Source organism: Acanthaster planci, linkage group LG19 (assembly GCF_054643075.1).
Source record: "Acanthaster planci isolate LZ-2023a linkage group LG19, COTS_SCS, whole genome shotgun sequence".
NCBI classification, from domain to species: Eukaryota; Metazoa; Echinodermata; class Asteroidea; order Valvatida; family Acanthasteridae; genus Acanthaster; species Acanthaster planci.
In genome coordinates this window covers 4,784,315-4,810,964 of record NC_141795.1, presented here as the reverse complement: position 1 = coordinate 4,810,964, position 26,650 = coordinate 4,784,315, and the positions used below count along the sequence as shown (strand labels likewise).

At 40.0% G+C, this 26,650-nt stretch overlaps 1 protein-coding gene across 12 annotated transcripts in view; it reads left to right on the top strand.

The window, feature by feature from the left end:
• The first annotated feature begins 6,093 nt into the window (after positions 1 to 6,093).
• Positions 6,094 to 26,650, top strand: part of LOC110973878 (protein FAM13A-like) — a 39,753-nt gene continuing 19,196 nt past the window's right edge. For 4 of the 12 annotated variants that reach the window (XR_002597534.2, XM_022225152.2, XM_022225120.2 and 1 more), the window contains exons 1-9: positions 6,094 to 6,228; positions 10,555 to 11,278; positions 17,067 to 17,193; positions 22,845 to 23,025; positions 23,602 to 23,811; positions 24,707 to 24,890; positions 25,425 to 25,662; positions 26,002 to 26,123; positions 26,435 to 26,542. Coding sequence is in view for 11 of the 12 variants with exons in the window: in XM_022225152.2 (XP_022080844.2) it covers positions 17,128 to 17,193; positions 22,845 to 23,025; positions 23,602 to 23,811; positions 24,707 to 24,890; positions 25,425 to 25,662; positions 26,002 to 26,123; positions 26,435 to 26,542 (1,109 nt within the window). In the remaining variant the exon portion in view is untranslated. Of the gene's footprint in view, positions 6,229 to 6,285; positions 6,305 to 10,554; positions 11,279 to 16,314; positions 16,585 to 17,063; positions 17,194 to 18,863; positions 18,892 to 18,952; positions 19,692 to 20,342; positions 20,363 to 22,844; positions 23,026 to 23,601; positions 23,812 to 24,706; positions 24,891 to 25,424; positions 25,663 to 26,001; positions 26,124 to 26,434; positions 26,543 to 26,650 lie in introns of those variants that run through there. The other 8 variants (XM_087149204.1, XM_022225137.2, XM_022225129.2 and 5 more) reach the window with 8 other exon arrangements.

The following is a 26,650-nucleotide window of genomic DNA, read 5'->3' as shown; positions in this document are numbered from 1 at the left end:
TGGGAAGGAGATCTTTTCCCCCTCGGTACACGTACAAAAATCGCCCACGTAATAAAATGCACCATTTACCAAATCCCTCGAGGCCGGTTTACATCTTGGCGCGAAAGCAAAACGCGTAATCGTGACGTCGGATCAAATATTTGCACAGTGAATTCGCAGAATTAGAACACGTTTTAACTTACGCGAATTTCCCTGTATAAAAGTATTTCGCGACATAACTCGCTTTCGCGTTCATCAAAAGAATTGACTGGCCTTTTCGAAACTTCGCTGATATCTTGTCTGGGGTAAACCTATACTCACTGGCAGTTTGGGTGGGAGGGACTAACGTGGGCCACGCCCCCCAAAAAGATCATTGCAAAAACGTGTTTACAGAGTGAGAGGAAAGCGACTTTTTGGTCTGGGAGACGAGGTGAAAAAAACAGATGTACAGAAGTGACTTGTTTATTGATATAACTGCGAAGAGCCTGGAAAACGTATTTGTTAATTACAGGCGGAATGAAACAAGACGACAGGGACCTACATGGAGTAAGGCTTTTCTGGCATGGGTTATTTTTGATAGCAATAAACTGCATGTTGAGGGAATGAGAAAAATTATTTGGCAAATCTTTGTGTTGAGTGGAGTTTGGACGGGACTGCTGTAAACAACCTCAAAATGTTTAGCCGGTATAATCATAGTGAAAACCAAAGCATCAGTTCTCGCTCAAGACAACAAACTGTAACCCTTTTTTCGTGTACAGTGTCCACCACACACAAGCGGGGATTTGTATTCCGTACAATAAGATCTTTTGGGTACCATTCGATCAAACAACCACTGCACGATGTATGATATGAATCTAGCGAAGCAGCTTATATCAGCCAGAAATCTTCCCCATAAAGGATAAAAAATAATACAACCCCCCTACGTATTTCTTGGAATACATCATTAGTGCTGTCAGAAACGTCCTATGTTAATATATAGGATGCATATCCTGCCTGTTCTACAATATTCAAATGACAAAAATATAATTATGAAAAATGGTTAATAGGCCAAGGTATTTTACTGGTAACCAGTTATTCAAGATAAACTCTTACTTTTCAAGTCTTATTAGTTAAGACACAAATTCGCAACAAGTACCCAGCCTCATTCAAGACGTTTTAGCTAGATCTGGATCACCGAGCTAATAACTTAAATGCACCGGGGGCATGCAAGGATGTCAGTCCATCGGGAGAATGACATGAAACGAAATCCTTCAGCCTGCAAAGATTATTTTTCACCAAGAAGCTGTACAAGATTGCACATGATGCGGATCTAGTTGGGCCACCAGCCATAGTCAGGGTGACACCTCTGATCTTACGACAGTCCTATTGTCAAGAAGCCACAGGTTGATCACGAACAGGAAATCAGAAACTTGGTCTGTTACCCGCCTCGGGGGAACTCGGGGGCAAGTTGAAATATGTAAAAGGTTTGGCGTCAGGAGACGGGACTCCAGCAATACAGGTTATTGAAGTGGCTGAATGGCGGAAGCACCACAATGTGGCATGTGGCAATGGTTCACGCAAAACAAGGTTGTCGGCAACATTATGGTGGCCGTGGAGGGACATCGTCAATCTTCAATATTTGCGACCAAATTTACGACTTGCTCTTCATTCGCAAATATTGACGCCAATATTTGAGACCAAAGTCACGCCTCGTTGTATCTCCGGTATCCGGTCGCAAGTATTGCCACGAATTTTGTTCCTGCAAGCCAGGTATACTAGAGAGAGAAGTTGCTCGGCTATAGACACAGCAATTGCTTTCTAACGTTGTGCCCAGCCGAATATCGACTTGTAGGTCATTGCGCATGCGCTTGAACACTTCATTTCCGCCTAGCTTGCTGGAGAAAAATTCACTGCAATATTTGTGACCGAATATGCGAGTTGTGAATTTGGTCGTGAATACAGAGCCAGAAAGTAAAAGGTCACGCACAAGCTTCCGGAACCCTTGTTCGGTCCGCCTATGGGGATTTTACATTGGGCCGTCCAATCACGATCGATAATATTGGGAAGAATAATTCCTAACTGAAACCATCCCATGATGAAACACTCATGTTGGAATTGTATCTTTGTGTTCCCAAACTAATATTAAGGAAAGGTCACCTGGAGATGGGTAAAAAACGAATTTCATCAACGACCTTTCACGTCCGGCGAAATCGTACCAAGGTCTCCTTGTTCATGCACGTTTGTTTTCACTCGCCGTGTTTACGTGAAAACCAGATTGTAAAACGTTGCAGAGATTTATATACCTGTAGTCGATTGGTTCTATGTTCCATTGATTTGACATAACACAGTTGTTGTCAGCCAAATAAAATATTAGAATCTTCCGTAAAAGTAGATTATAGCTTTAAGATTACCTTATAAATCAAACTAGGTTGTGAAATACAGTGATCTGTTTTTATTTCGGCTTTTACCGACGGACTACAATAAAATTTCAAACCGTAATATGTTCATCTGCGTACGAGACCGCCACATTAGACTGTTCTTCATGTATTTTAGATTTTGGAAGTGATGGATCAATTTTTGGCAGGATATTTTTCTTTTAGGTCCGACAATTTTTCAGTTTCTATAAATTGATGTACTAGCAAATATTTTCCAAAGCCCTTTTTCTAAGTTGGCTTTTTATAGAAATAACTGAACGAAAAATATCACAAATTCTAAAATCTTTGCAGGTTATTTTTCCTATCCAAGGGTTCCAGAAGCGGACCATCAGGGCTTCAATATTCGCGACTGAAGAGCGGGTCGTAAATTTGGTTGCAAATTATTGACGTTAATATTGACGATTGGCGATGTCCCTCCAGGGCCACCATAGTAATAAGACCGGTGTCGGGTATTTGGGATGGAAGTTCAATGCACTGCGTCGTGCGCACTGGATGGGTGACACAATGTACGTATGTAAAACTCAAGACTAACGTACGCACTGCTAATGCCGAGGGGACATGAGATCTGCTAGGTTTTATGATTGAGTGGTAGATCCTGAATTAGGCTCCGAACGTGCGCCCGCATTGCACTAACTTAAAGTCATCCCAGACCCGTTTCCAAATCCGTATGGTCGTCTATTCCCTACTTGTGTTTATTTGTAACCTTTTACTTTGAGAAAAAAAGAAATGGTGATCACAATTAAAAGTAAGTTGTCTTTTCTCAATGCATTGCTATTGTTGTGACAATTGAAAAAACTGATGTAAGTTTTATCAAAGACAAAATCAAAACATTAGGTGACGTTGATGAGTGTTTACAGATTTAAAGCCATGCGCAGGACGGCATGTAGCCATCTCTGAACCAATCAGAATTGCTATTTTCTTTATACCAAAGTACCTGTAAGTCATGTACGTGTCGTTTCTACTGTATCTCGCAAAAACACGCCATCCGCTGGCTAAATCCTGCACAATAGATTAAGTTCCTCAAAACTTCCAGGCTGTTTTCACAAGGATCAAGGACAAACGAACGGTGTTTTTCCCTGGAGCGACAACATTTTCCCTGGAACCATCATTAATGCTAGCACCGTCTGCCAAATAAGTGCCCAATACAATGTTCCTGTCAGATTTAATCGTTAATTCAAAATCTTTTTGTCTTGTTAGTGTGAAGCGCCCTGAAGCCTTTTCGGTTAGTTTAGCTAAAGACCTGTACCCTGTGGCAGAAGGTTTCGGTAATGTTTGTTGTCGGATCTGCAGTATTTGTTGCTTACAAAATAGCTGTTTTGAAATTGGTGAATAAAGACCCTGCGGTCGCTTATTAGAATTCTACATAATGGGGTGAGGCTTGCCTAAAGACGAATACTGCGTGGAAAAAGTCATATTTACCTGCTTTCTTGTAAAGCTACTCGCTGATTGCAAAATGATTGCACTCGGTGGTTCTATGAGGGGAAACACTGTTGATAGAGAATGCACGACTGAATGCCAAATGCACAACTTCGTTAACTCTTTCAATGTGAGGACTTTACTTGGACGTGACAAACGGTGGGTGGTAAGGTCAGTGAGGCAAAGCACTCCAAGCGGTGTATACTTGCGCATTTTATATTTACTGGATGGAATCACATAATTTGGTTTAGTCCAACCTTTCCTGGATTTGTCTTCTTGATGTGCCCATTTTTCCCCTGATATTTCTTCATAAAAGCTAAACATTATTTTTCCCATGGCCAGAACTCTAAAATAGATGGAGGGAACAAAAACTAATCCACCGAATTGAGAAACGTGGCACGCTGTTTCAAAATGGACAGCCTGTTGTTACGTACTCGGTTTATATCATCAGGAAAGTATGCACTAATGGAAACAGACCTTTAGACAAAATGAGTGGATAGTTACCTCAGTGTCCGTCTTCTTCTGCACGTACGGACCTCAGTCTTTGCTCCGGTTCAACGGCAATGCACCTCGATTACAACGACTGAGGGCGCTTCACATGCACCACACCATTCACGCGCGCATAGAAAACAGTGCCAAATCAGACCAAAATTGCGCCGCCCGTTGACTCTCAGGAAGAGGTTTGCCTCCGTTTTTTCACTGGAAATTAAAGATTATGGCCAAAATCTCACTTTTTGTGTCAATTTTGTGAGGGTTAGCTCGTGAATTTTTTTATTCGCCTTTCCCTGAAGATACCCCCCCCCATAGTAGTAAAACTATGTGTTCAGCTCTGAATGTAGCCGCCCGCCTCTATCCAAAATAAAGGTTGGGGCTTTTTGTGAAATAGCCCGAACTGGAAACTACCAGTCCAAATTCGGGATTTATAGAATTATGTTTTCGATCCCTCCTGTTTATGGCATGTAAAAATCCCGTGGGATCACAAAATATTAATGAGCTGGCGCTCAGAAATTCAACGATTTGGTGGAATGCACCCCCGAAGGGCGTTCACCAGAAGAAACTTGCAGGCAAATTTCATTTATAGCATCAAGTAAACATTCTGACTTGATGCTTATCAAATCTCCTATGACTACTGAGTTTCAAGAGGTAGGACTGAACGTACGCATAATCCGAATAAACAAAACAAACACCCCAACAAACAAACAACCAAACAAACAGAAACACGATTTTAGAAATATAAGTTCAGCCCACAGAAACCACAGCACGCACAGCGACGTCGAAATTACGAGAGGTTATGTTTAACTTAAGTCATTTAACTACAGCTTGCAAACCAACAAAACATACACACATGTAGGCTTACAGAACTTGATTGGACTTGTGGACATAGTTTTGGGCGTTCGATTTCAATCTGTAATTTTCCTCACAATAAAGTACATAAAAGGGGGCCTACATAATATTAATTTCTACTTTTCGGTGCAGTCCACAAATTCAGGTGAAAATTTCTTGCTAGCTCATCAGCATTAAAAGTGCCCCCCCCATAGTATCTTTTGAAAAAGAAGATTGTTTGGCCCCCAAAATTGTAAGATTGTGTAAATCGTTGCCGGGATCAGTGCCATGGGTCTTTGAGATTTTATATGAGAGCAGAATGGCTAAAAACTACGGTTGAAAAATGGTCCTAATTAGTGCCCCAGAAATTTGAGGGTTGCCACTTGAAAAATTGCTGCAATCAGGCTTCGGATAAATCACTTTTCGGGGGGGTGATTTGGTTTTGTGGGAATAATTAAAAATGTATTTGGTTAACACAAAGGAAATTGAAAAGAAATGGAAATACTAGGGGCCAGACAATAATTTCATTTGTGTTTAAGAAATCTAAGGGGCGTTGTTGGTGTGTATGTTATTGGGCCTTGCTGAATAGTACTGATTTTACACTATTTTAATTCATTGGGGCATTGGGGCTTGAATTGGTGGACTGTCCCGCGTCACCATGCCTCCACTTAACTTGCAGTGCGCCCTCAAATCTTTAGCGCCGAGCTCGACTGGTTGCCGCCTCTCGAATAAACCTACTACATTCCAGTTCAGAGAGATGAGCGATGGGGACGGAACCAGTCCAGCACCAAGCCAGGGCGCTGTTCACTTTTAGGGTATTTGCTAGAGAGAGAGAAAAAAAACTTTACGTGAGAGAATATCCTCCAGCAGGAAATCATGCAAACATATCTTTTTCGTTTTGTTTTGAAAAAAAAAACACTCGAAAACTTACCTTTGGGCTGCACGAATTCACTATCTTTGAGCGTTTCTTTTTGGCTTTGGGGCATGTCTTCCTGCAGGTATATCACGTGAGCTAGTTGAGCGCGTTGATTGGCTAACCGTAATATTTATTACTTTGCGCGAAGATATGTGTAGAAATGGTGCGAGTGAGACGAAGGTGGGTTGTTTTTTTCCAAGAAATTAATTCTCGATAGCTAGATGTGTTTGACATTTTACTGCCGATACACGTCCCTGTGAGTGTGATTTTGATTGGTGATTGAAATGTGTTTGACAGAATGCACGTTTTAATGATTAAACAATGAATCTTAGCATTTACTGCGTTGGCATGGATGGTCAATGTTTACACCCAAAACTATGGGGTCCGACACTGTCCGACGTCCGACCCCGCTCAATCGTGTCAGTGTTGGCGATTATGATTGATTTGTTGATGATGTAGGCACAGAATTAGGATAAGTGTACGTGATCAATGTAGGCCTAACCATGTCCATGCTAACGCCGTTAGTAACAATGGGCTTACTCGTGACATGCATGATAATATTTTATACGATGCCAACCATGGCATTAATGTGCCCAAAATCCGGACACGTTAAATTTGAACGTTTGACATTTTGGAAAGGGAAAAGAGTTTCGTATATGGACGCCACTTAACCATGTTGACACCCTGTGCACAAACCCTTTGAAACTTGTCTGAAAAATTCCAAAGGTGATGTATGCCTACCCTAACGTGGCGTGGCCCCTAACATCACATCTTCATATTTCGCCTCTCGTCATGTCTTACCGGAGTAATATTTTTACCTCAGAATCTGAGTCAGATTTCACAATCAGTAAAACTTCATCAAACTCCTATTCTGATTCATAAAATCTCAATTTTGTGTATCTGCAAATATAGTTCTGATGAAATTTTCTGTTCATCAGGAATTTACAAGAATTTATCAACTTAAAAGAATTTTGAAAGTGTTTAGGCCTATGTGGGATTTTGTGAGATTTTTTCAAGTGCGTCACATTAGGGAACACTCAGCTGAATTCGAGCTCAATTTCTGCATGCCGACATTTTTGGATTTCGGTTGAAATTCCAGGTCACTGAAATTGTTCACAAATGTTCAACAACATTTATCATGAGGGTTATAGTACTAGCAATATTTAACCAGATGAGTTGGGAGTTTTTCAATGCAAAGGTTTGGCAAATGCTGTGGGAGGAAACTTAAATGAAAGTTAAAATGTGCCATGTTAGGGGACTCTGCTAAAAGCGTTTTCTATGTAGGCCATAAAACATTTTCCTTTTTCCCTCCAAAATTGAACTTTTCTTGACATGTTTTGGCTTTCTGATGGCTAATAGGTCACTGTAGGGAGTAATTACTGGTGTCTGCATATGGAACTCTTTTGTCTTCCATTAGAAAGAGTTCCATAAGCCTTATCGCATATACTGCATGGCTGATTTGGCACAACTGCTGAAAGGCATTGTGGGGAAGGAAAAGGAGCAATGTTTGCCCCATTTTCCTTCCCATGATGCCTTTTTTTTATACTATTGTTCAAAATCACACTTGCAGTATTAGTGATAAGGCTTATGCACGGACACCACTTATACTTGACACCCTGTCACCCCTGAGCACAAACCCTATGTACATATAAGAAGGCCTAGACCAATTTTCTGAGTAAATACTCCAATATTTCTCCTACAAAATTTGACATTTTAGAACATATGACGTGCATTACCGTATTATTGCCAGGTCCCTCATTATGCCACTTACTGTGAAAACCACTCAGACTTGGTAATAGGTGGTGAAATTACGGACGAGGCCAAATTAAGGACCTGGCGACTAGACAGTCACGCACGTTTATGTCCATAATCACCATGATCACTTCCCTGAGAGGCCTAGGCCTATACGACTGTACTATTTATAAAAATTAGTGATGTCTGGAGGCCTATGGAACTCTGACTTGTCAAACCCACATTTTTACTCAACTGCAAAAATCACTGCAGTGAAGGTTTAGCAAAAACTGCAATGTCCCAACGCATTTTGTTTCATGTATGGAAGGAACTCTCATGTTGGTGAAATGTCTTTGTACTTTTTGCCTTTTGCAGTGAAGAAAAAAATGCTAGGGCTTAGGCTTACATTGAGACAAGTCAATAGTGCTTTCACCTCACTGTGACCTCCGGTTGCGAAAACTCCCATGTGAACATAAAGTTGTGTCTACCCTGAGAGGCCTAATCCTTTGCTGTTGGCCGAATATACTATCCTCATTTGTGGGAGAAAGTTTTTAGCCCAGGGATGGGCCTAAACATGTATTAACCCTTCTTTGGTTTTACAGCACAAATGTGCACAAATACCCACAGTCACTGGTGAGCATGTATTTTCTATATGGAACTCAAACATGCACAGGTTCAGTGTGTACACAGTTGGTTGCCAGCACAAAATGACCCAGGGTCTTTTGTGCAGTCCTCTTCACTGCATTTGGTTTACTGCACAATTATGCACATGAAACAGTGAAGCACAGTTGTTGGGCAGCACAAAAGTGCAATCAGATATTCCTGTGAGGGACTGTTGGTGCAGTGCACAACACCACACAGCTGTGCTTCTGTGAGGTGTTTACCAAGTGACCCAAAGAGTGACTTCGGCATAGGAGGGTTAAACGTCCTAAAAATATGTACAATGTAGGCCAAAGCTCTGTTTTGAGACACCTCAAGTAATGAAATATATTCTTGCCAGTGCATGATAAAAGAAGAATGTGCTATTGGTTTGTGGCACAGTGGAGGAATGGAACATTTAGGAACATTTCTGTCAAGCCAGAAGAGCTTTAAGTGATTATATTTTGTTATATACATGTACCGCGCACAGTATCGTGTCTCCCGATATTCTGAGCCTTGACGCCGCCATCGTCATTACTGCCAACTGAAGAGTCTTGGGTATTAGAAGAAGCCTTTTACACAGCCACCTGGGCCCTCCAGGTGAAATGTCAAAGGTTAAGCTGAACCCTGGATAGCAGATTCTGTGGGGATGCTTCCTCTCTAACAAACTATCCTTGATCAACAGTGTCGGTATTATGCAGAGGCATACATGTACGTACGTGTACGTTTCATGTTAATGTCAGAGTACGTTGTGTTCTCCATATCAGTTTATTTGCGCTGTTTCATTATTTTGCACGATCTGCAGATTATATACACTTTTTGGGGAATATGCACTTTGAAAACAAGGTTTGGGTTTTTTGGCAGCTGCTGTTTTAAAACAAAAAAACAAAAGTTCACCCAATTTCCTCAATAAAATCTGCAAGAAAGAAAGAATTAAACAGATCTGAAACAAATCTTTTTGTTCCCCAAAATGACTAGTGTTAAATGGCAATCAATTAATATTCTTCATTTTTTCACTTTGTGAAACCAAAATACATGAATATTGAATCCGAAATACATGACTTTTGTCTTAAAAATCAGACTATGTACTGGTATGTGTAAAGTGCATTTACACATACCGGTACTGTAGGCAGTTTTTTTTTAATTTCTGTAATTTTACAACAAACCAACCATAACTCAACCAAAACAAAACTTTTCCTTAAAACAGGAATTAATTTAAAAGGAAGTTTGATAATAAATTCTAGATATGATTGTGAAAATTACATGTACAGTGTATGTGTAAAGCATACACTGTGCATTGTACATGTAAGTTAACGGCACCATATACATGTGCATTGATGGCCAGACCAGCTGTCCATTGTTTCTGTTTATAGTAACAGAAACTCTTATTTCATTTTCAACAAAACGTATTTTTCATACGTACATTAACATAAAGCATGGATTGAGGTATCATGTACATGGAAATAAACCTGCAATGCTGTTAACCAGTCATACACGCACATCTGTTGCTCTCAAACTAACAAAATAATGTGGGTACATTCACATGTAGTCTTATGTATGCAATTAACTTTATTCCTGTTTTGAAATTGAAAACAAAATTCAACACTATTGGTGCAAAAAGTGCTAGAACACGACGTGCATATTGCCAGTAGGATTCTTGTAAGCATGTTCTAATTGCAAACTTGTCAGGTTTTCATGGGTGTTTGCTTCAAATAAATCAAATACTAGAAACAATCCAAAGCTATACACAAACACAAACATGTATCTTGACATGAAAAACTAAATATTGGATTAATTTAAGTGATACAGGTACATGTAGGCCAACATTACATGCACATGTATTAAACCTCAAACCAACGATCCTCTGCTCAAACCAAAACTCATTGACCTTGACCATTAATGTGTATACAAAAACACTGTAGGCATTACATGTACGGTATGTACATGTACATTGTACATGTATGTTCAACTTGCCTGCACAAACACCTTTTGCAGTCCAGAACTATAAATCCCACCCACCAAAAATGGACTTGTCAGAAAGAGCACATCCCGAGTACCTACATGTACTTAGCTGTAATAGCTGATTTTAATCATTCCACAGTGGAACTTAAAACACATTTCTCTGTTTATTTTCAGTGCCCAGACACAAGGATAAGATTTGAGACTGGGAAAGCAAATACTGGGCAAGGACATTGTAGACAGCGGGGGTGCAGCATGGTAAACAAGCAAGGTTAAAGTCTGTCAGCTTTCATCATGGGTCTCCGCTTACTGGTGTGCAAAACCTTAAAGCAGCCTTAGATTTGGAAATTGGATCTGCCTGATGGATTTTTCTAGGACACCCAATGGAATAATTGAACATTTTGTGAAGACGGGAGTTCTTTTTTTAAATACTAGAGACAGATGAGTTTCTACCCGGCCTGTGCCTTGTCACCTAATCATAGCGATGAAAATAATCATATTGCTGAATGTTAAATCATTGATGCTCACAATCCACAAACTTGAAAACAGAACTGAAGGTCAGTGTTTGTCTGGCCAGTACTGACCATCCCCACTGGGCCCTGTTAATGACCACCACAGCCTTGAAGCTTTGAAGCCCTGCAGGGCAGCTTGAAAGAAACTGTGGAGAGGTTCAACACCATCTATCCCTTGTCTGTGGGATTTGTACTAGTACTGCAGCAGGTCAGAGTGTGGTTGACGCAAGGTGCTTAAGTGAACAGCATTGGATTGCCAGTACGTTCTATGAGTCATAGTTAACTGGAACAAGTTGAAGTACGTGTAATTTAATTTGAGGCCTGCTGCATCACTGAGACTATAACATTCCCGAAAGAAGAGCAGTCACAAGGAAGCCCTTTGTCATCAGGTAAGGAGATTGGATCAGTTGTTTAACCTCAAAAAAACTATCTCCCTGCTCCAAAATTGTTTTGACTGTTTGCAAACATTGGTTTGCCATTTTGTTTTCTCCTGTGCCAAATCTTAGCCAATCCCAAATGTATGGATCTTTCTTTCAGGTTGAACTAGAAATCGCCCATAATTGGCACAAAGAGTCTGTACCCAAAATAATAAATCTCAGCATCCAAGGGAGCGGTACATGAACTAGCATTGATCTTTATGTACGTGTGTAGGCCTAAATGAAGTATTCTGCAGCATATTAATATAAATTACATGTGCTTTGAATTTTGATGATTTTTATGCATACATGTGTTGAATTTTAACAGCAACCTTATGATACGGAAATGTTTGGCAAAAACATGTACACCAATGCCTTTTATACAAATGAACAAAAGAGCGATGTTGTGCTTGGCAGGAACTGTGGTCAAAGTTGTTTAATTCCAAATAGATGAAGGTTTTGTTTTGCAAAGGTCTGGTTTTTTTTATGCAAGTACATATAGTTTTTCCTTCATGTGTGGAATTGAGGTGGGGCATGACATGATCCATGGAGAGAAGCACATGTAAACAGAATTCAGCGTCATGTTTCAGGTCAATTTTATTGGTGCTGAAATGTATCATATGAACGTTAAGTTCATAATTGATTCGTCCTAAACTTTTCCAGTACCCTATTCAGCAAGTCCTTTAATTAATATGGTATAACAATAACAGTTTTCTCAGATGGAAGGAAATGTACACGTGCTTTGCAGATGTAGAGTTCAGTACGTGTACATATACAGTCATTTGTAAAAGATTAGGACAACCCGACCTATACAAAATTCATTAACCTGAAGAAAAACCAAACTTTAATTAATCATAGCAACTTATGTTTGTTTTCAATATGTAACCTTAGTATCTTGGTTAAACAGATATTTGACTGCATTTCCATAATTTAAAATGTTGACAGTCTAATACATGTGTGTATTTACCGTAGTGTGCCCTCCTTTATTTCTGATTACTTAGATTGGCTTTGCTACCCATGCTGCCTTGCAGACAAAATGTCATACACGTATAAGACCAGCCTTTACAAATAATGCCATTCCAATGAGTACGTAACACCACACTCATGTTATGCACCACAATAAGTAATCCTTCAATGAGACTTGTAATGCAGGCCCAGTGACAGAAAGACCAATAAAATCCCAGGTAGTCTTAAACTTTTGCAAGTGACTGTAGATGATGAAAGCACGATGAAGTAATTAACTCAATAAAATCCAAAAAGGGTGTCTCACTCTTGTCAGATATTGCAGAGCCAAGGATATTCCCACAAAATATGTTTATGTCTGGGCATGAAATTTGCCAGGTAGGCCCTTGAGCACAAGCACAAAATGTGGGTAGGAAGCATTTCCGTTTGCACATCCTTCAGGAAGCTCAACTTTCAGTGGCATCCATGGGTAGTATTCAAACCTGTCATTAACTGGAATTCTTGGTAAATGTTGCCAAAAATTGCTTGCCTCTTCAAGTTCAGCTGGTGGACAACTGGGGCAAACCGCAAAGAGAATCGAGGTCAGAAGAGGTACATGTAATTTGTAAAAACTTCCTGTGACATCACTGGTTATTAAAGTGGAATGAACAGTGCCTTGCTCTGGTCAAATCTCTGGGAGGCCAAAGAGCCCTCTTGTAGTTCATGTGTAGGACCTATCGTAGAGTTCCTCTCTTGGAATGATGATACATGTGCTGTTATGTGTACATGTGTGCAGTAAGATTTTTATGCAGTAGAAAGAGGAAAACTGAAAAGGAAGAGATTGTATGATACTTTTGTTTGCATTCAATGTGCAGGCAATTTTACTGTTGGCAACACTTGCTCACTTTTGTGACAACAATTTCCCGAAAAACAAAGTCATTGAAAAAAATGTAGCATTTTTGACTTGGCACATACACTGTACATATGTTGAGTAGAACAGTGACTATTAAAAGATATTATGAAGGATGAAGCCCTTGTTTCAATGTGCAAAAGGGGCTGTTTATTTACATGTATGCACTCGCATGTCTTTCGTTTTCCCCTCTCTTTGATTTATGTACCGGTACATGTATGTCCTCTTTGCTCATGGTAGTATTCAGGCTCCAACGTTTGGCAGGATAAATGGAGTTTGGTGAAAACATCTGCAAAAATTTACCACTGTAGGACATTTTACATGTTGATGTAACTACAGGTGTATGTTCATGTATGTGACTATCCCATATGCAGCAAGGTATGAGACGGAGAGAACCCCCCCTGCTTTGTGTTGGTCATTTTCTCGCAGGAATCTGGGGAATTCCTTTCAGACATCTTGGGGGGGATGTGTTAAGTAACAATAGTCTGGAATGTGTATAGGGATCGGACATGTTGGGGGGGTACCCCTCGGTCTCATTTCTTGCTGGGTATAGACTATCCCGAAGAGTGATATTCCCTCAGAGTTGACCCTGATCCTCTTCCAAAAAGTGCAAACTCTGTTTTTTTGTCGTTTCCAACCCCCCCCTACTGCTGATAAAGAATTTGAACACAGTTTGTGTTTGCTTATTTCTTGTACATGTACATGCCAAGTGACCTTGTCTAGTTTGGGGCTTTGAAGTTTACTATTGTACCAGTACATTGTTCACAACCTGCATACAGTATTTACTCTTTGGATAAAACTTGTATGGACATGTACCTGAGAAGCTGCCTTTATCAGTACTTGACAAATTTTGGTTTCATGAGACCATACCACAATTTCCTTGAACCCTAATCCCTAGGGTGTAGGTGTATATGTACATGTACATGTGTAATCTATTCTGAAAGCGGAGGATTGAGGACTGTTAATGTTAATATAAGTAATGAAATGTGCCGGTGGAGGTCCTAGCACCAGTCCAGCATCATGCTCAAAGCCAATAGGATAATAAGTTTACAAACTTGTTTAGAACATTGGTAATTTTGTTACCTTTTTTTTAGCATAATGCCCACCTTTTTGTTGTATGCCACTGTGTGCTTAAATACTTGTCAGCAAGTGTGCTTGCAAGAAAACTTGAACTGCTTCAGTCGAGGTTTACCAATTGACTTTGCAACTCCTGGTGTCTAATGTGATAGTGAAACATCATTTGGGACAGTTGTTTATGGTTGAAACAGAGTTTATAATTGCTGAAGATTGATATCTCGAAACTGAAAATGCACCCAAACTGTAAATCATTTGTTGTACATGTACGTGTAGCGGTATGTTCAGTGCCTACATATCATGTACATGTACAGACATGATGTGGGTGTACACTCAATGCTCGAAGGCTCAAAAAGAAGTTGTTCTCACTTGTACATGTACATGTAGTCAAAATGGTATCTTTTCTGAAAGGTGCTGCTGCTTGGTACTGTAGATATTTTACAATGTCTTACCATTTAACCCCAGTGCCGGCAATCACACAGAAGGTGAATTTGTTATTGACTTATATCCTTGAAAAATCATTTCCACATGTTTATTGACAATGCAAATTAAATATGTCAACGTGCAGATGGTGCCTATTATATGACTCACCAAATTCATGGCGCCTTGCTAATACAAAAGACCTTTGCTAGGAACTACTCATATGCAAACTAATGACCCATCATGGTGCAGTTGTTAGCTTGATATGCACAGGTGACATGGGACTTCTGATTTATGATAACCCTACAGTCCATGTGAAATTATTTATGCAGACTTCATGGTCTGTCTCGTGTATTAACTATAGTAAATTTCTGTTATTTTTTCCCAATAATTCAAGTTGCTTAATACATTATTAAGTTGTCCCCATTGCGAGTGATGGGCCATACATTTTTCAGAGTGAGTCATCTTCCACATTGCCGGGGAGTCTTAATTGAAGCAAGTGTACTGTGTGCATACACGTACATGTACATGTAATGATGTATTTGTACTCCTTACTGTAAGTAAGAAGATGCCAAAAAACCTACATGCATCCCTTTTAAGAATGTTATTTAACACGGAATCGAACAGGTACTTTGAACATATACCAGTACGTATGTACTGTACATGTACGTACAATACTATACCTATGCAATCTACGGTACATGTACCGTACATGTACATGTATCTGACTACTGTACATGTATGTACTTGGTTGGATATTGTCTGATGTGTGTTCATTATTGTTTTGGTGAATAATTATATGTTAGACTTATTGAAGTTATTAACAATCAGTGGTTGACCTTCATTTGCACATGTACATTCTAGTAGGCCTACATGTACCGGTATTTACATTGAATTGAATTGCTAATAGAGATTGTTCAGTGTGTATGAGCATAAGTTATAACCGTCAACTACATGTACCTGGTTGATTTTGTGAATGACGTTTTCCAGAATTTCTCCCCCCCCCTTCCAAATTTCAGATTTTGATCTGCTCACTGTCTGAATCTTGACACGTTTTGTTTTTGGCTGGGTTTGTTTTGTTTGTACCATTCTTGCGTGTACAGCTGTGTGTGAAGGGATGGTTTTGTATGTGTTCATGTACAGTATACGTATGGTACCAAGTCATTTGTAGAGAAATGAATGTGGTTTTCCTGAGCTTATTCTGATATTTGTCTTGCCCAGTGCATTAACCTGCTAATTTTATTCCCAGTGGTCTGGAAACCTTGTCACTGTGCTCCAGCACTCACCAAGTCTGTTGCCGTTTTGTTTACCATACAATGCACCACACTCTGAAATAAACACACGTAAGCCCTCGAGGCTTCCTGGAAAAACTAGCTCTCCAGTATCAGACACTGTCCAAATATTTGATCATAATACAATGACCCATGATGATGGGAGTTTAGAATCCAACCAGATGCAAAGAACTTGGCGTGTTGACAATCACAGGAATTCCCAGAACGATGATAGACCCTTGTAGTCTTGCACGTGCATAGTGCTTCATGTATCGTAGGCGCAGACTTAACTCACTCAAGTCTGAGAGCCAATGGAATGACCTCAGGGGTTACTGGAGTACATGTACAATGCACCCCCACAGGCCTCTGGTTATCTGCATCGGCCGTCGGCCATGAATTGGGGTGTGATTGTGTTGAAACAGAAAGTGCCCCGTGATTGTGTACAGAACATGTTCAGAATTACCCTGCATTTCCTCCTTCCTATGCATGGTTTTTTTTCACCCATGCTTGTTGACTTCATCGTAACATCGTGGTATAGCACTGGCGTTTACTCATGTTGAGCAGACATCTGGAATTCTCATTTCTCATTTCTCATCAACAAAGCCCTACTCATCTAGTGTAGGAAGTAACCCTTCTCATCGATGTACATGTAGCTTCTTTTGGTATTGTTGTCTCTGATGTTCTCATGCACTTGTACATACATGTATGCACACATGTACAATGTACCGTAGGTACAGTACTGATGTGATGAGTGTACAGGTGTTATTGACAGTGTACATGTACCGATATGCCATTTCTTCAAGCAGCATGCCCACCCCTTCTCTATGTCAAACAGCGCGTTTACCCTTTGATTTCCTCAACTTGAGCTTTCTGCATGTACTCGTACACTGTATATATTGGTATACGTATGTACTTCAGTGCAACATATTTCGTCTCTGATACTGTAATTTGTGCTAGGATTGGGAGTACTGTATGACATCTTTTTGGATATTGGAATTGTGAATGTGGTCCACCTGTGTGCAGAGATTTTTATCACCACATTCATGTTACGTGTAAAACAAGAACTTGTTTTTGTTAGCCTTTGTGGTGAATCTGGCTCATTTTGTGGCTGGTAATTTTCTCATGCTTTATTATTTTTCAGCAGGTGAGGGCTGCCAGTACTTCTCCTAGATCAACTTTGATCGTGTACGTTTACCCTGCAGCTCATGCCAGTGATGCGGCCTGTTTTATGTGGAGCAACAAATATCGTGGACCCTAACACTCCCTTACAGGTACCTGGATTTTCTCTCATTTTTTGCAAGTATAAGCATATAACTGTAGTACGTTTAATATGCTTTTTTTCTGTTCTAACTTCAACCTGATCTTCCATCCTTGTGGAATGTTTGACATGTAGAGGAGTTTTGTAAGATTTGAGATGGTAGAACCCAGACTCACTTTTATAAGGGGCTTGATGCCCCTTGAAAATTTAGGCAAAAGGGACAATGGAAATTAGAAGATTTAAGATGGGTGCCGGTCCTGTACGTGTGTGGTATACCTGCTTAAAAGGAATTAGGGATCTCTTAATGTCCTACGAAGTTCTCTTCAGGTAGAACAAGGATAAAAAGAAAAGTGGTAATTTCTAATAGCACTGGTCACATTTGTCGCTATTGATTAACACTCTGGAATTGGAATTGAGCAGTGCATGTAGCGCCAACATGCCAATATACTGCCTACATGTACATTGTACATGTACCCGCTGCTTTATGCCTGCTCTTTGAATGCCAGGGGGAGGTTTTGCTCTGTCCGTCTTCTGTCTCCACAAGGCTTTTAAAATGTTAAAAATGTTTAACTAATCAGCCGAGACGCACTTGTCACTTTTTATCTGATTTTCATTTGGTTGTGGGTGCTGGTTTGAGTCATAATGAACGCTCACTTCCTTATTCTGCCAGGCTGTGCTGAGCGTGTCCTCGATCAAACTGATTCGCTGGGGATGAGCAATCTGAATAAAAATTGATGACAGTGTAAGAAACGTGGCTGTATGGGTGTTTACACAGTGCACAGGTGCAGATTGAACATGTGACGGGTTTATTGATTTGTGCTGAGGAATACTCACATTAAATTTATTCATGATGCTTGCATGTATGCGAATGCACATTGCCACAGTCAATCGAACAGTTAGGCTATTCCTACAATGTAATACCCCCCCTCCTACAGCAACCTCAACATTGGGCAATACACTATGTTGCATTGTCCATAATTTTATTCACAAGTCCAGTCCTTGGACACCTGCTGTGCAGCTCAAACTTGGTTCAGTATGGTGGTAACATTTATTGTTCCTGTGAAACATTTTTTTCTCCCTGGACTGTACCCTCCCCTACCCTGCATTAATTCTGTCTGTGCCAATCAATTGTGCTTAAGTTCATCAACCAATTACATGTAGATTAGATTACTCCAAGTCCATATTTGTTGACAGATTTCCTTTCAACAACTTGATCTTAATTACTTTTGCTCCACCACATCAGTCAATATTGAGCATTAGTAATTTCCCATTAACACCTGCCCAACACACATGTATTGACTTTGCCATTCAAGGTGTTCTGTACACAGTTCTTACTTGGACATACAGTACATATAGTGGTAGTGCTTGTGGTGTGAGTCACTGGTAACTCCAGGCTGCATAGTACATGTGTGGAGTTCCTAGTCTCCTTCCTTTTGAAATCTTACATGTACCCAGTAGACCCAATGAAAGGACCCAGAACTAGTCTTTCTTCGCTCTCCATGTTAAGTAAAGAGGCTAAACAACATCCTCTGTAGACAGTGCACACACAGAGATCCCCATATGCCTTAAAAATGACAGGTGTTGCTATAGCAAAAATGTGCCCTTATAAGGCATTGATTTCACAACAGTTGCCCTACATTCTTTTCACTTGTCTTTTCCTCACTGCTGACCAAAACTGAGCAGTGAGTTCTTTTCAGTTCACCAGGAAGAGGTAAGTTTACAAGTATCTCTTGGTACTTGCTGTCAGCTAATATCAGTTTCACTTTCATGCATGCACCTGCTACCAGGACCCCTTTTGTGTTACACTTACATGTACATGTTTGGCACAGTAAATATTGCTTTAAACCTGACCTTGCTATACCCATATATATCGGTAGGAAAAAGATTATTTGTCTATGTACACGTATATGTTTTATCAGAACTAATTTAGCAAAAATATGAAAACAATCAATGCGTACATGTACCATGGCAAGTATTAGAATAAATAATTCCAGTTGAACTTGAAGGGAAATCTCTGCATTTTATTATGAAAACAAAAAACCAAACACACTTTGTGACTGGCCGCCTACATGCACTCTTACATGTGACAGAGGTCATATTTTAGTGTCAATGACACGATTTATAGATTTAAAAACCAATTTCATTGCAAACACCGCAAGTGAATGGCTTTTGTAAATGCCACATTGTGCATGACTCTGGAACAGCAAGTCTAGTGAGCTGACATGTAGACTTTGGCTTGTTTGTTTTGCATACGTGATTTTAGTTACATTGTACTGCTGCGTGTTTCAACAATGCTTGAAGCATTGAGTGTCTGATGTACATTGTAAGATGGAGCTCGTTGTCATGTTACAAGTAGAAAACAGAAAACTCCCCATTTGATCTAAGGAGATTTCCCCAGTTTGTGGAAACAGTTTTCAACTCATCGGTGTGCCGTGAAGGACTGACATTGTGCCATGTTTACACAGAACTCGTGATTGTCATGCAAATCACCCTGTTGTGCATGGTGTACATGTAAGTGCATGCGTTTTCTTTCAGGGATTTACAAAGTTTTGTTGCTGATTTCTTTTTATGTGTCCACATTGGTTCCATTTGGGTCAGCTTATGAAATTATGTTTACAAACATGCCAGTTCATTGAACTTTTGAGGCAAATCAGGGTGCTGTTCATGTACATGTACATTACAAAGTGAAATTTCATCGTGCTTTTTGGGGGATGTACTTTGTAGGGTCAAATCCAGCTGTTGGTCTTGCTCTGTGTCCTTGGGCAAGCTACTTTGCCTCAATTTGCTCCTCTTCACCCAGGAACTGGCATTACCCACTACTGTAGCTTGGGAGCAACCTGATATGGGCTGGCATCCAATCCAGGGGAGAAATGGAAGTACACTCAGTCATTTCATTAACTGAACCAGAAAAAAATCAATAACCTTATCAGCCATGTGGGTATTTACATTGGCTCAAGACAAGCTTCATTATTTCTTATCCTCTGTGGACATTCTGTGCATTGCCTAATGGCACTTTCATACCAAGGCCTCAATGTGAATTACCTGTAGGACAACAAAGGACATTTCACATCCATGCACTTGTTACAGTTTATAATTAACAATTCCATAATGCATGCACTGATATCATTAAATATTTATTATTTATTCAAACTATTACGGCAGCAGGAAGGACTAGTTACAAGGTAGATTATCATATTTTGTTTCAGGATATTTAAGGTCAGAAATATGTGTACAGTGTTGACATTTACAATTTCACATGTACCGTGGTGTGTGGGCGAATTTGTTTGCCCTGTTAGGCAATAAATTGACTTGCATGTACATGTATTATAACCGGCCTTGTGTATCAGGGAGATAGGCCTACATGTACATGAAGTTAACATGTTTGCACTATACAGGTACTATATATTCAGCGTCTCCCACAATGATCCATGGCATTTTAATTACACCCAAGGTATGTTTTAAAAATTGTGCTGGTGTGAAACTGAGGGTACCATTTGGCCCAGAGAGTATCATAAACCCCATGGACCATGTTTAGTGTACATGTATGTGCATACATGTACATGTACATGTAACGGTACTTCATGCAATTTTGGGGCAGCTTAAGGATTCTTGTTTTGTCAAACACTCTTTTGTCTTTTTTCTGAAGGAAACTGATCAAATCTTTTTCCTCATACAATTGTAGGACCTGTTGGTGCCTGAGGCCTGCCATATTTGTATTTTGGGCATTCTTGAGATTTTTATCCCACATTTTTCCACACACTGTACAATCACATTGTGCCCAGTCCTTCATATCAAAACTCAAATTTTTATTTCATTGTCGCAGCTTCCCCAAATCAGTGCATGGCACAAGCGGTAATCTGTGGTTGCCATGGTGAAGGGCCCTGGTAAAATAGACAAGACGACAAAAAGAATGAATGGATAGAGAAAAGGAAGATATTTCTGTCGTGTCAGGATGTGTGTGGCTGTCTGTTGTGATTGTGAAAAGTCCTTCAATTTCATTAGTAGAATTTAATGCAGTGCACTTCCAAGAAAATCTGTCTGAAAGATATTTGAACAAAATGGCAAACCTAGAAAATGTGACAGAATATTTGGGGTAAAATATGCAAGATGTTGACTTGTTCATTGTCTGTGTTTGTTGGTTGGTTAATGGATGCAGTGTAATGTACACACATGGCAGGTTCATTCAGTGTTAGTTATTTAGTTCTTTGGTCATTTGGTTGCTAAATTTTTATTTGAAATCTAGCGGTATGCAATGGAAGTTTAAGCTTGGAGAAATAAACGGGTTTATCAAATGAACATTAAATTTCATCAAAGTACTTCATGCCAGTTTACATTTTCTTTCATTTGTTACTTTCCGTGTAAAAAAAAACTTTCGGACGAGGTGTTCCGTAAAATTTAAAAGCATATTCATTGTTAGGGCCTGCATACATTTGCACTGAATATACAGGTACGAAAGATACCGCTAAGTGTCTTGCCGAAAGTTAACACATACTCAGTATTTTTATTTTTAAATTAAATGAATACTTTGCCTGGAGATCCTTACCAGTAGCCAGTGTCTTGTGTGGACCTGTCATATTCTTAGGTCGAGGAAAGCTTACATGTAAGACATTCATCTCACGTAAAATGCAAAGGAGAGGAAATCTACTCTGCTATTTAGTAGGTGCAAGTTGGGCCTTGTGTAAACAAACGTTTCCACATCATGGACTCAAGGTGTGTATGACTAGGCGAAGAGTGACAGCAAATGAACACGTACGTGTACATGTACGTACATGTATGGTACATTGGCACATTTACACAGAGAGACTGTACATGTATATGCACAATGTACATTATGTTCCCATACATGATGGTGCACCCAGGCATTAGGTACTGCATTCTTACCGCAGAGATAGGGGTATTTTTAGCTCAGTCTTGGCCCCCGGGCCTAGTGCCAAATAGTTCCTGCAAACTTGAACTTCAGTGTCAATGTGCACTCTCTTAAAGGGACTGCTATGTCAGAGATGTGTGTCCGCGCATGGTCACGTATTGGCACGTATGCAGTGCATGTGCAGTTTTTTGTTGATCGACTAAAGTGATGTGTGAAATGTAATTTGTTTCTAACCTTCCCAAGTGAGTAGAGGTGTGTACTGGAACATGGTGAGTACGGGATACAGTGTACATGTGAAGTAGGATTTAAGATTCAAAAGGTTCTATCATTGTTTCAAAGGTATGTGTAAATTCTAAAATGTACATGTACAGTTCAGTTCAGTTAGTCCTTTAATTTGTTGTAAGAGTAGCTGCCCTGTCCATGGTGTGTAGCATTCCACATTTGCTTGTCATTGCCATGTTGGGATGTGGGAGTTTTTTCCAAGGGGGACAGGAATGAGAATATTTGCAATGAGCTGCCAGTCTAGGAATCTTTACAGAGAGCAAATCTTTGCTTTGTGGTGCAGTGCACATGCACTGCACATGCATGAGCTGTATGGTCGTCATGTCTATTCATGTTAAATGCAGTCTTGTTTCACGTCACCGTATGCATCAAAAATGCCATTGAGTTTCTGCATACATTGTTGTGTTGGGTTGTGGTCAGGTTTGTTGCTAGCAACAATGTCTGGGAATTGGACTGAAAGGTTGTTTATATATGGTGATATTTTTTTCAACTAAAAATTTGTTTTGGCATCGCAGGGGTTAGAGTCCGGGGGCGAGGACAACACCATGCAGAAGATTCTTCGGTCTCCTGTGACCATGAAGAAGAAGATCAACAGCAAGACCTTTGGTGTCCCCCTGAAAGAGCTGGCTAGAGGCCCTACGGGAGTCAGGGTACCAGTCTTCATCAAGAAGATATGCGAGTTCATTCAAATGCATGGTGGGTCAAAGGTGTTAGATTTCTTGTAGCCAAAGGACCTTTTTCAACATGAATAAATTGAAAACATTGGGAATTATTAGAATTTGTTATACCCTTTTTGATTCAGTATATTCACGTAAAGTATATTTTGGAAGTAAATCCAAAATTCCATTTAAAAAAAAATTCTTACAAAATTTAGTCTATCATTTAATTAGTATTTTGTAACAGCTGTCAGATTTAAAGAAAAACATATTAAGCCCATATAAAAATCTGATAATCAGTGTATGCAAAGTCATTCAAATTAGAGCCAGACTGTTGGAAGGTGGTAGATATGAATTGATTGGTGCTGTATTTGAGAGGTCCGAGGCCAGACTCTTTGAATTGTGCGCAGGTGTTGAAAGTGATCCCACAACATTAAATGTCCAATTTATATTAACTGCTATAAGCCTTGGATATTGGTTTTTGTAGGCATTGTATATTTAAACAGCAGTCTGTCGTAATTGCCGAATGCATCCATCCATTACACTTGCACCTGTCACTCTGGGTCACACACACCTAACAGCACGTTTATATTCTCCCTGCCGTGGGGGCTGACAGGTATCGGGCACGAGGGAATCTTCCGCATCAACGGTAGCACCCGGGTGGTGGATAAGATGAAGGCCATGATTGACAAGATGGGGGATGCAGATTTGGAGGAAGCGGGAGACGTGATGGCCGTAGCGAGTCTCCTCAAGCTCTTCCTCAGGGAATTACCGGATCCCATCATGACTGAAGCATTGCATCTTAAGTTCATTAATACCCAACTAGGTAAGATGACACAGACCATTCATGTATCCAACATTGAGGAATCCGATACATAAGTAAATTTGTCAATGGTAAGCAGAATGCACACACTTTATGCATGTACAGTAGCCATATGGATTGAACCCAGTCAGGATTCCTTGATGCGGGAAACAGACATTTGTTTACAGTGAAAACATGAAAAAGTTGTTGAAAATCACGATAACATTTTGCTACACGGATTTTTGAAAATACATTTGTATCCTTGACATTGTGCAGGACACATGGTTGAGTACATGTACATGATGTAAGTGTGAGTGACCTTTAGTCATCCGTGTTGCTTTATAGTAACAAAGCGCCCTCTATTGTCCACGCACAGTTCATTTGTCTGTGTCCAAATCACGTGAGCTTGACGAGGGAGTTGATTGACACATGTGACTAAGGGCAAAGCTTCAAGCTACAGTACTTAAAGTTGTGACTTCCGTGGCACTTCTTTTCCAGCCATGGCCGATACAGCCTAATTCACAGAGCAAAATGGTGGACAATTTATTTGGTCTCGGCCTCCAAAACATACATTTGTAGAAAATAAAGAACTTGTTTCCAGTCCAAGTTTTTTTTAGAAACAAACTTGAGATTTGAAGCTTTTCACGGTGGAGGTAGCAAGTAAACTAGATAGGTTTGCGGTAGCATCATGGATTTGTGTCTTTTTTTTTTAGTATGTTTGGTTCTGAAAAGAACCGGTGGTACTCAACATTTCAGACAGTATGCTGTCTCCTGACGACGGACAGAGCATACTGTCCAAAACGATGAGTACCACCAGTTCTTTTCAAAACCCCTCATACCCAAGAAAGAGACATATCCACGGTGCTACTGCAAACCCATCTAATTTACTAGCAAAAACCTTGCGTTCTTCTCTTGACAGCCAATCAATCCAATCCTGATGATTGCATCAAGCAGCTCAAGGCTCTCTTACAGCAGCTTCCTGAGGAGCATTACATTGTCTTGCGTTACCTGATCCGATTCTTGGTCATGGTATCGCAATATGAAAACACCAATAAGATGAACTCCATGGCATTGGCCATTGTGTTTGGCCCAAACCTCTTCAGGTAAACTCATATATATGTACATTAAAGTTGGCATCAATTCTGGAAATGTAAAGCATGCAGTAGATTAGAAAAATGTTCAAATTTCTGTCAGCTTGGAAACGTCAGTGATCATTCTGACTAATTGTTGTAGTTGGAAGTTTCACAAGTTTATCTCTGGCATTTTCAACTGTTCCTTTCAAGTAAATTTCCCTTCAGATAGTAATTGCCAAAATAAGAAGGGATTGTTTTTGCCGAGACTTTGGTACCTGTCATGTCGTGGATGAACTTGTAAAGAAAGACTTGTGAAGTAATATGGGCGATTCATAATACAGAGTGCCACTAAGAGTTTTAACAAAACATTCGGGAAAAAAAATCAAGTTTCCTGCACGTAGTGCAGTTAGTGAGTGAGACTTTGTCCACTATTTATCCCATAATGCACTGTTAAAAGGCCTCTCCATGAAAAACTTGTGGTGGCGCACTGCATTGTGGAGTACTTCGTTCGTTGTTTTGACGGATCCATTGTACAACCTAAACTGTCTCCATTATGCACTCTAGGTGTAGCGCAGGACTGGATGGCCTACGAGAGCAAGGCATCACAAACATCATTGTCCGGATGTTGATCGACGACTACGAGGCCATCTTCAAGAATGAAGAGAAGGAGGAGATTTCCCCTCCCCCTGCCCAGCCACCAGGGTCAAAGTGCATCCAGGTGCAGTCAACGACCTCTAAGAAGTCACCTCCAGTCAAACCAATGCCTTATCAAGACTACATCAGACAGAAGGAAGCTAAAAAGGTAACTCAAGTTTCAAGTAAGAAATGGACAAATAAATCTTTTTAGAAGATAATAAGACTGAACCGATCAAAACGATTTGTGGTTTTGAGTACCTTTAACCCATTTGTTGTTCACTCAACTTCAAAAGGGATACTTTCCATGATTTTACTGGAAATCTTTAACAAGTTATGACCATTATGTCACAGGTTCAATTTAAACAGCACTTATTGCTGAGTTTAGGATCCATGAAAATAACTTCAAGACAGCCAGAGTATTATAAATCCAAGCTTTCAAGAAGTCTGTTTACATCAGAAATAATTAATTCTTTTTCCTTGCGATTAATTCTGGGCCTGGTTGCAGAAGAAGGATTCTGATGAGCAGCGGGACTACAACAGTAACTCATACACCGATACCAACAGGGAAGAAATGAAGAAAGTTGAGGATTGTCGAGATTGTGATTCACCAGCAGGTGGTCTTCTCAGGTATGCCAACATCTAGATCTAGACAGGTGCTTGTACAACAGACCTCTGTGATTTGCTTGCAAACTTCGGGATTACTTCTACAAGACACTTGCTTCTAGACCATCAGATGTTGACCAGTCTGTCAATTTTTATCCTATTTTGCTCAGGCAAACGATGTTGTATTAGACTCACTCTTTGCTGACAGGCAGTTTTTCCTGTATTTCCAGTCCAGAGCTGAACAGATATGTCGTGTTGAAGTCTATTAACCAGTCATTATATAATTTGGCCAAAATTCTGCTCAAGATGATGTGAAAATTGATTGTATTTTGCAGCCCGAGGGATGTTGGTGTTGAAGAAAGAGCCTTCTCTCCTTTCAACTTAGATAGTGAGACGGGAACCAGTACAGCGCCCTCACCTGTCATAAATGATATAACGTCAGAGTAAGTCATTGTGCTCTTCGGTACATGCTGGAGCAGCCGTCACCTCAAGATTTCCTTTGTAGTGGAAGTAATTTTAAACTAGAGACTTTGGACTAAATTAAAGGGCTT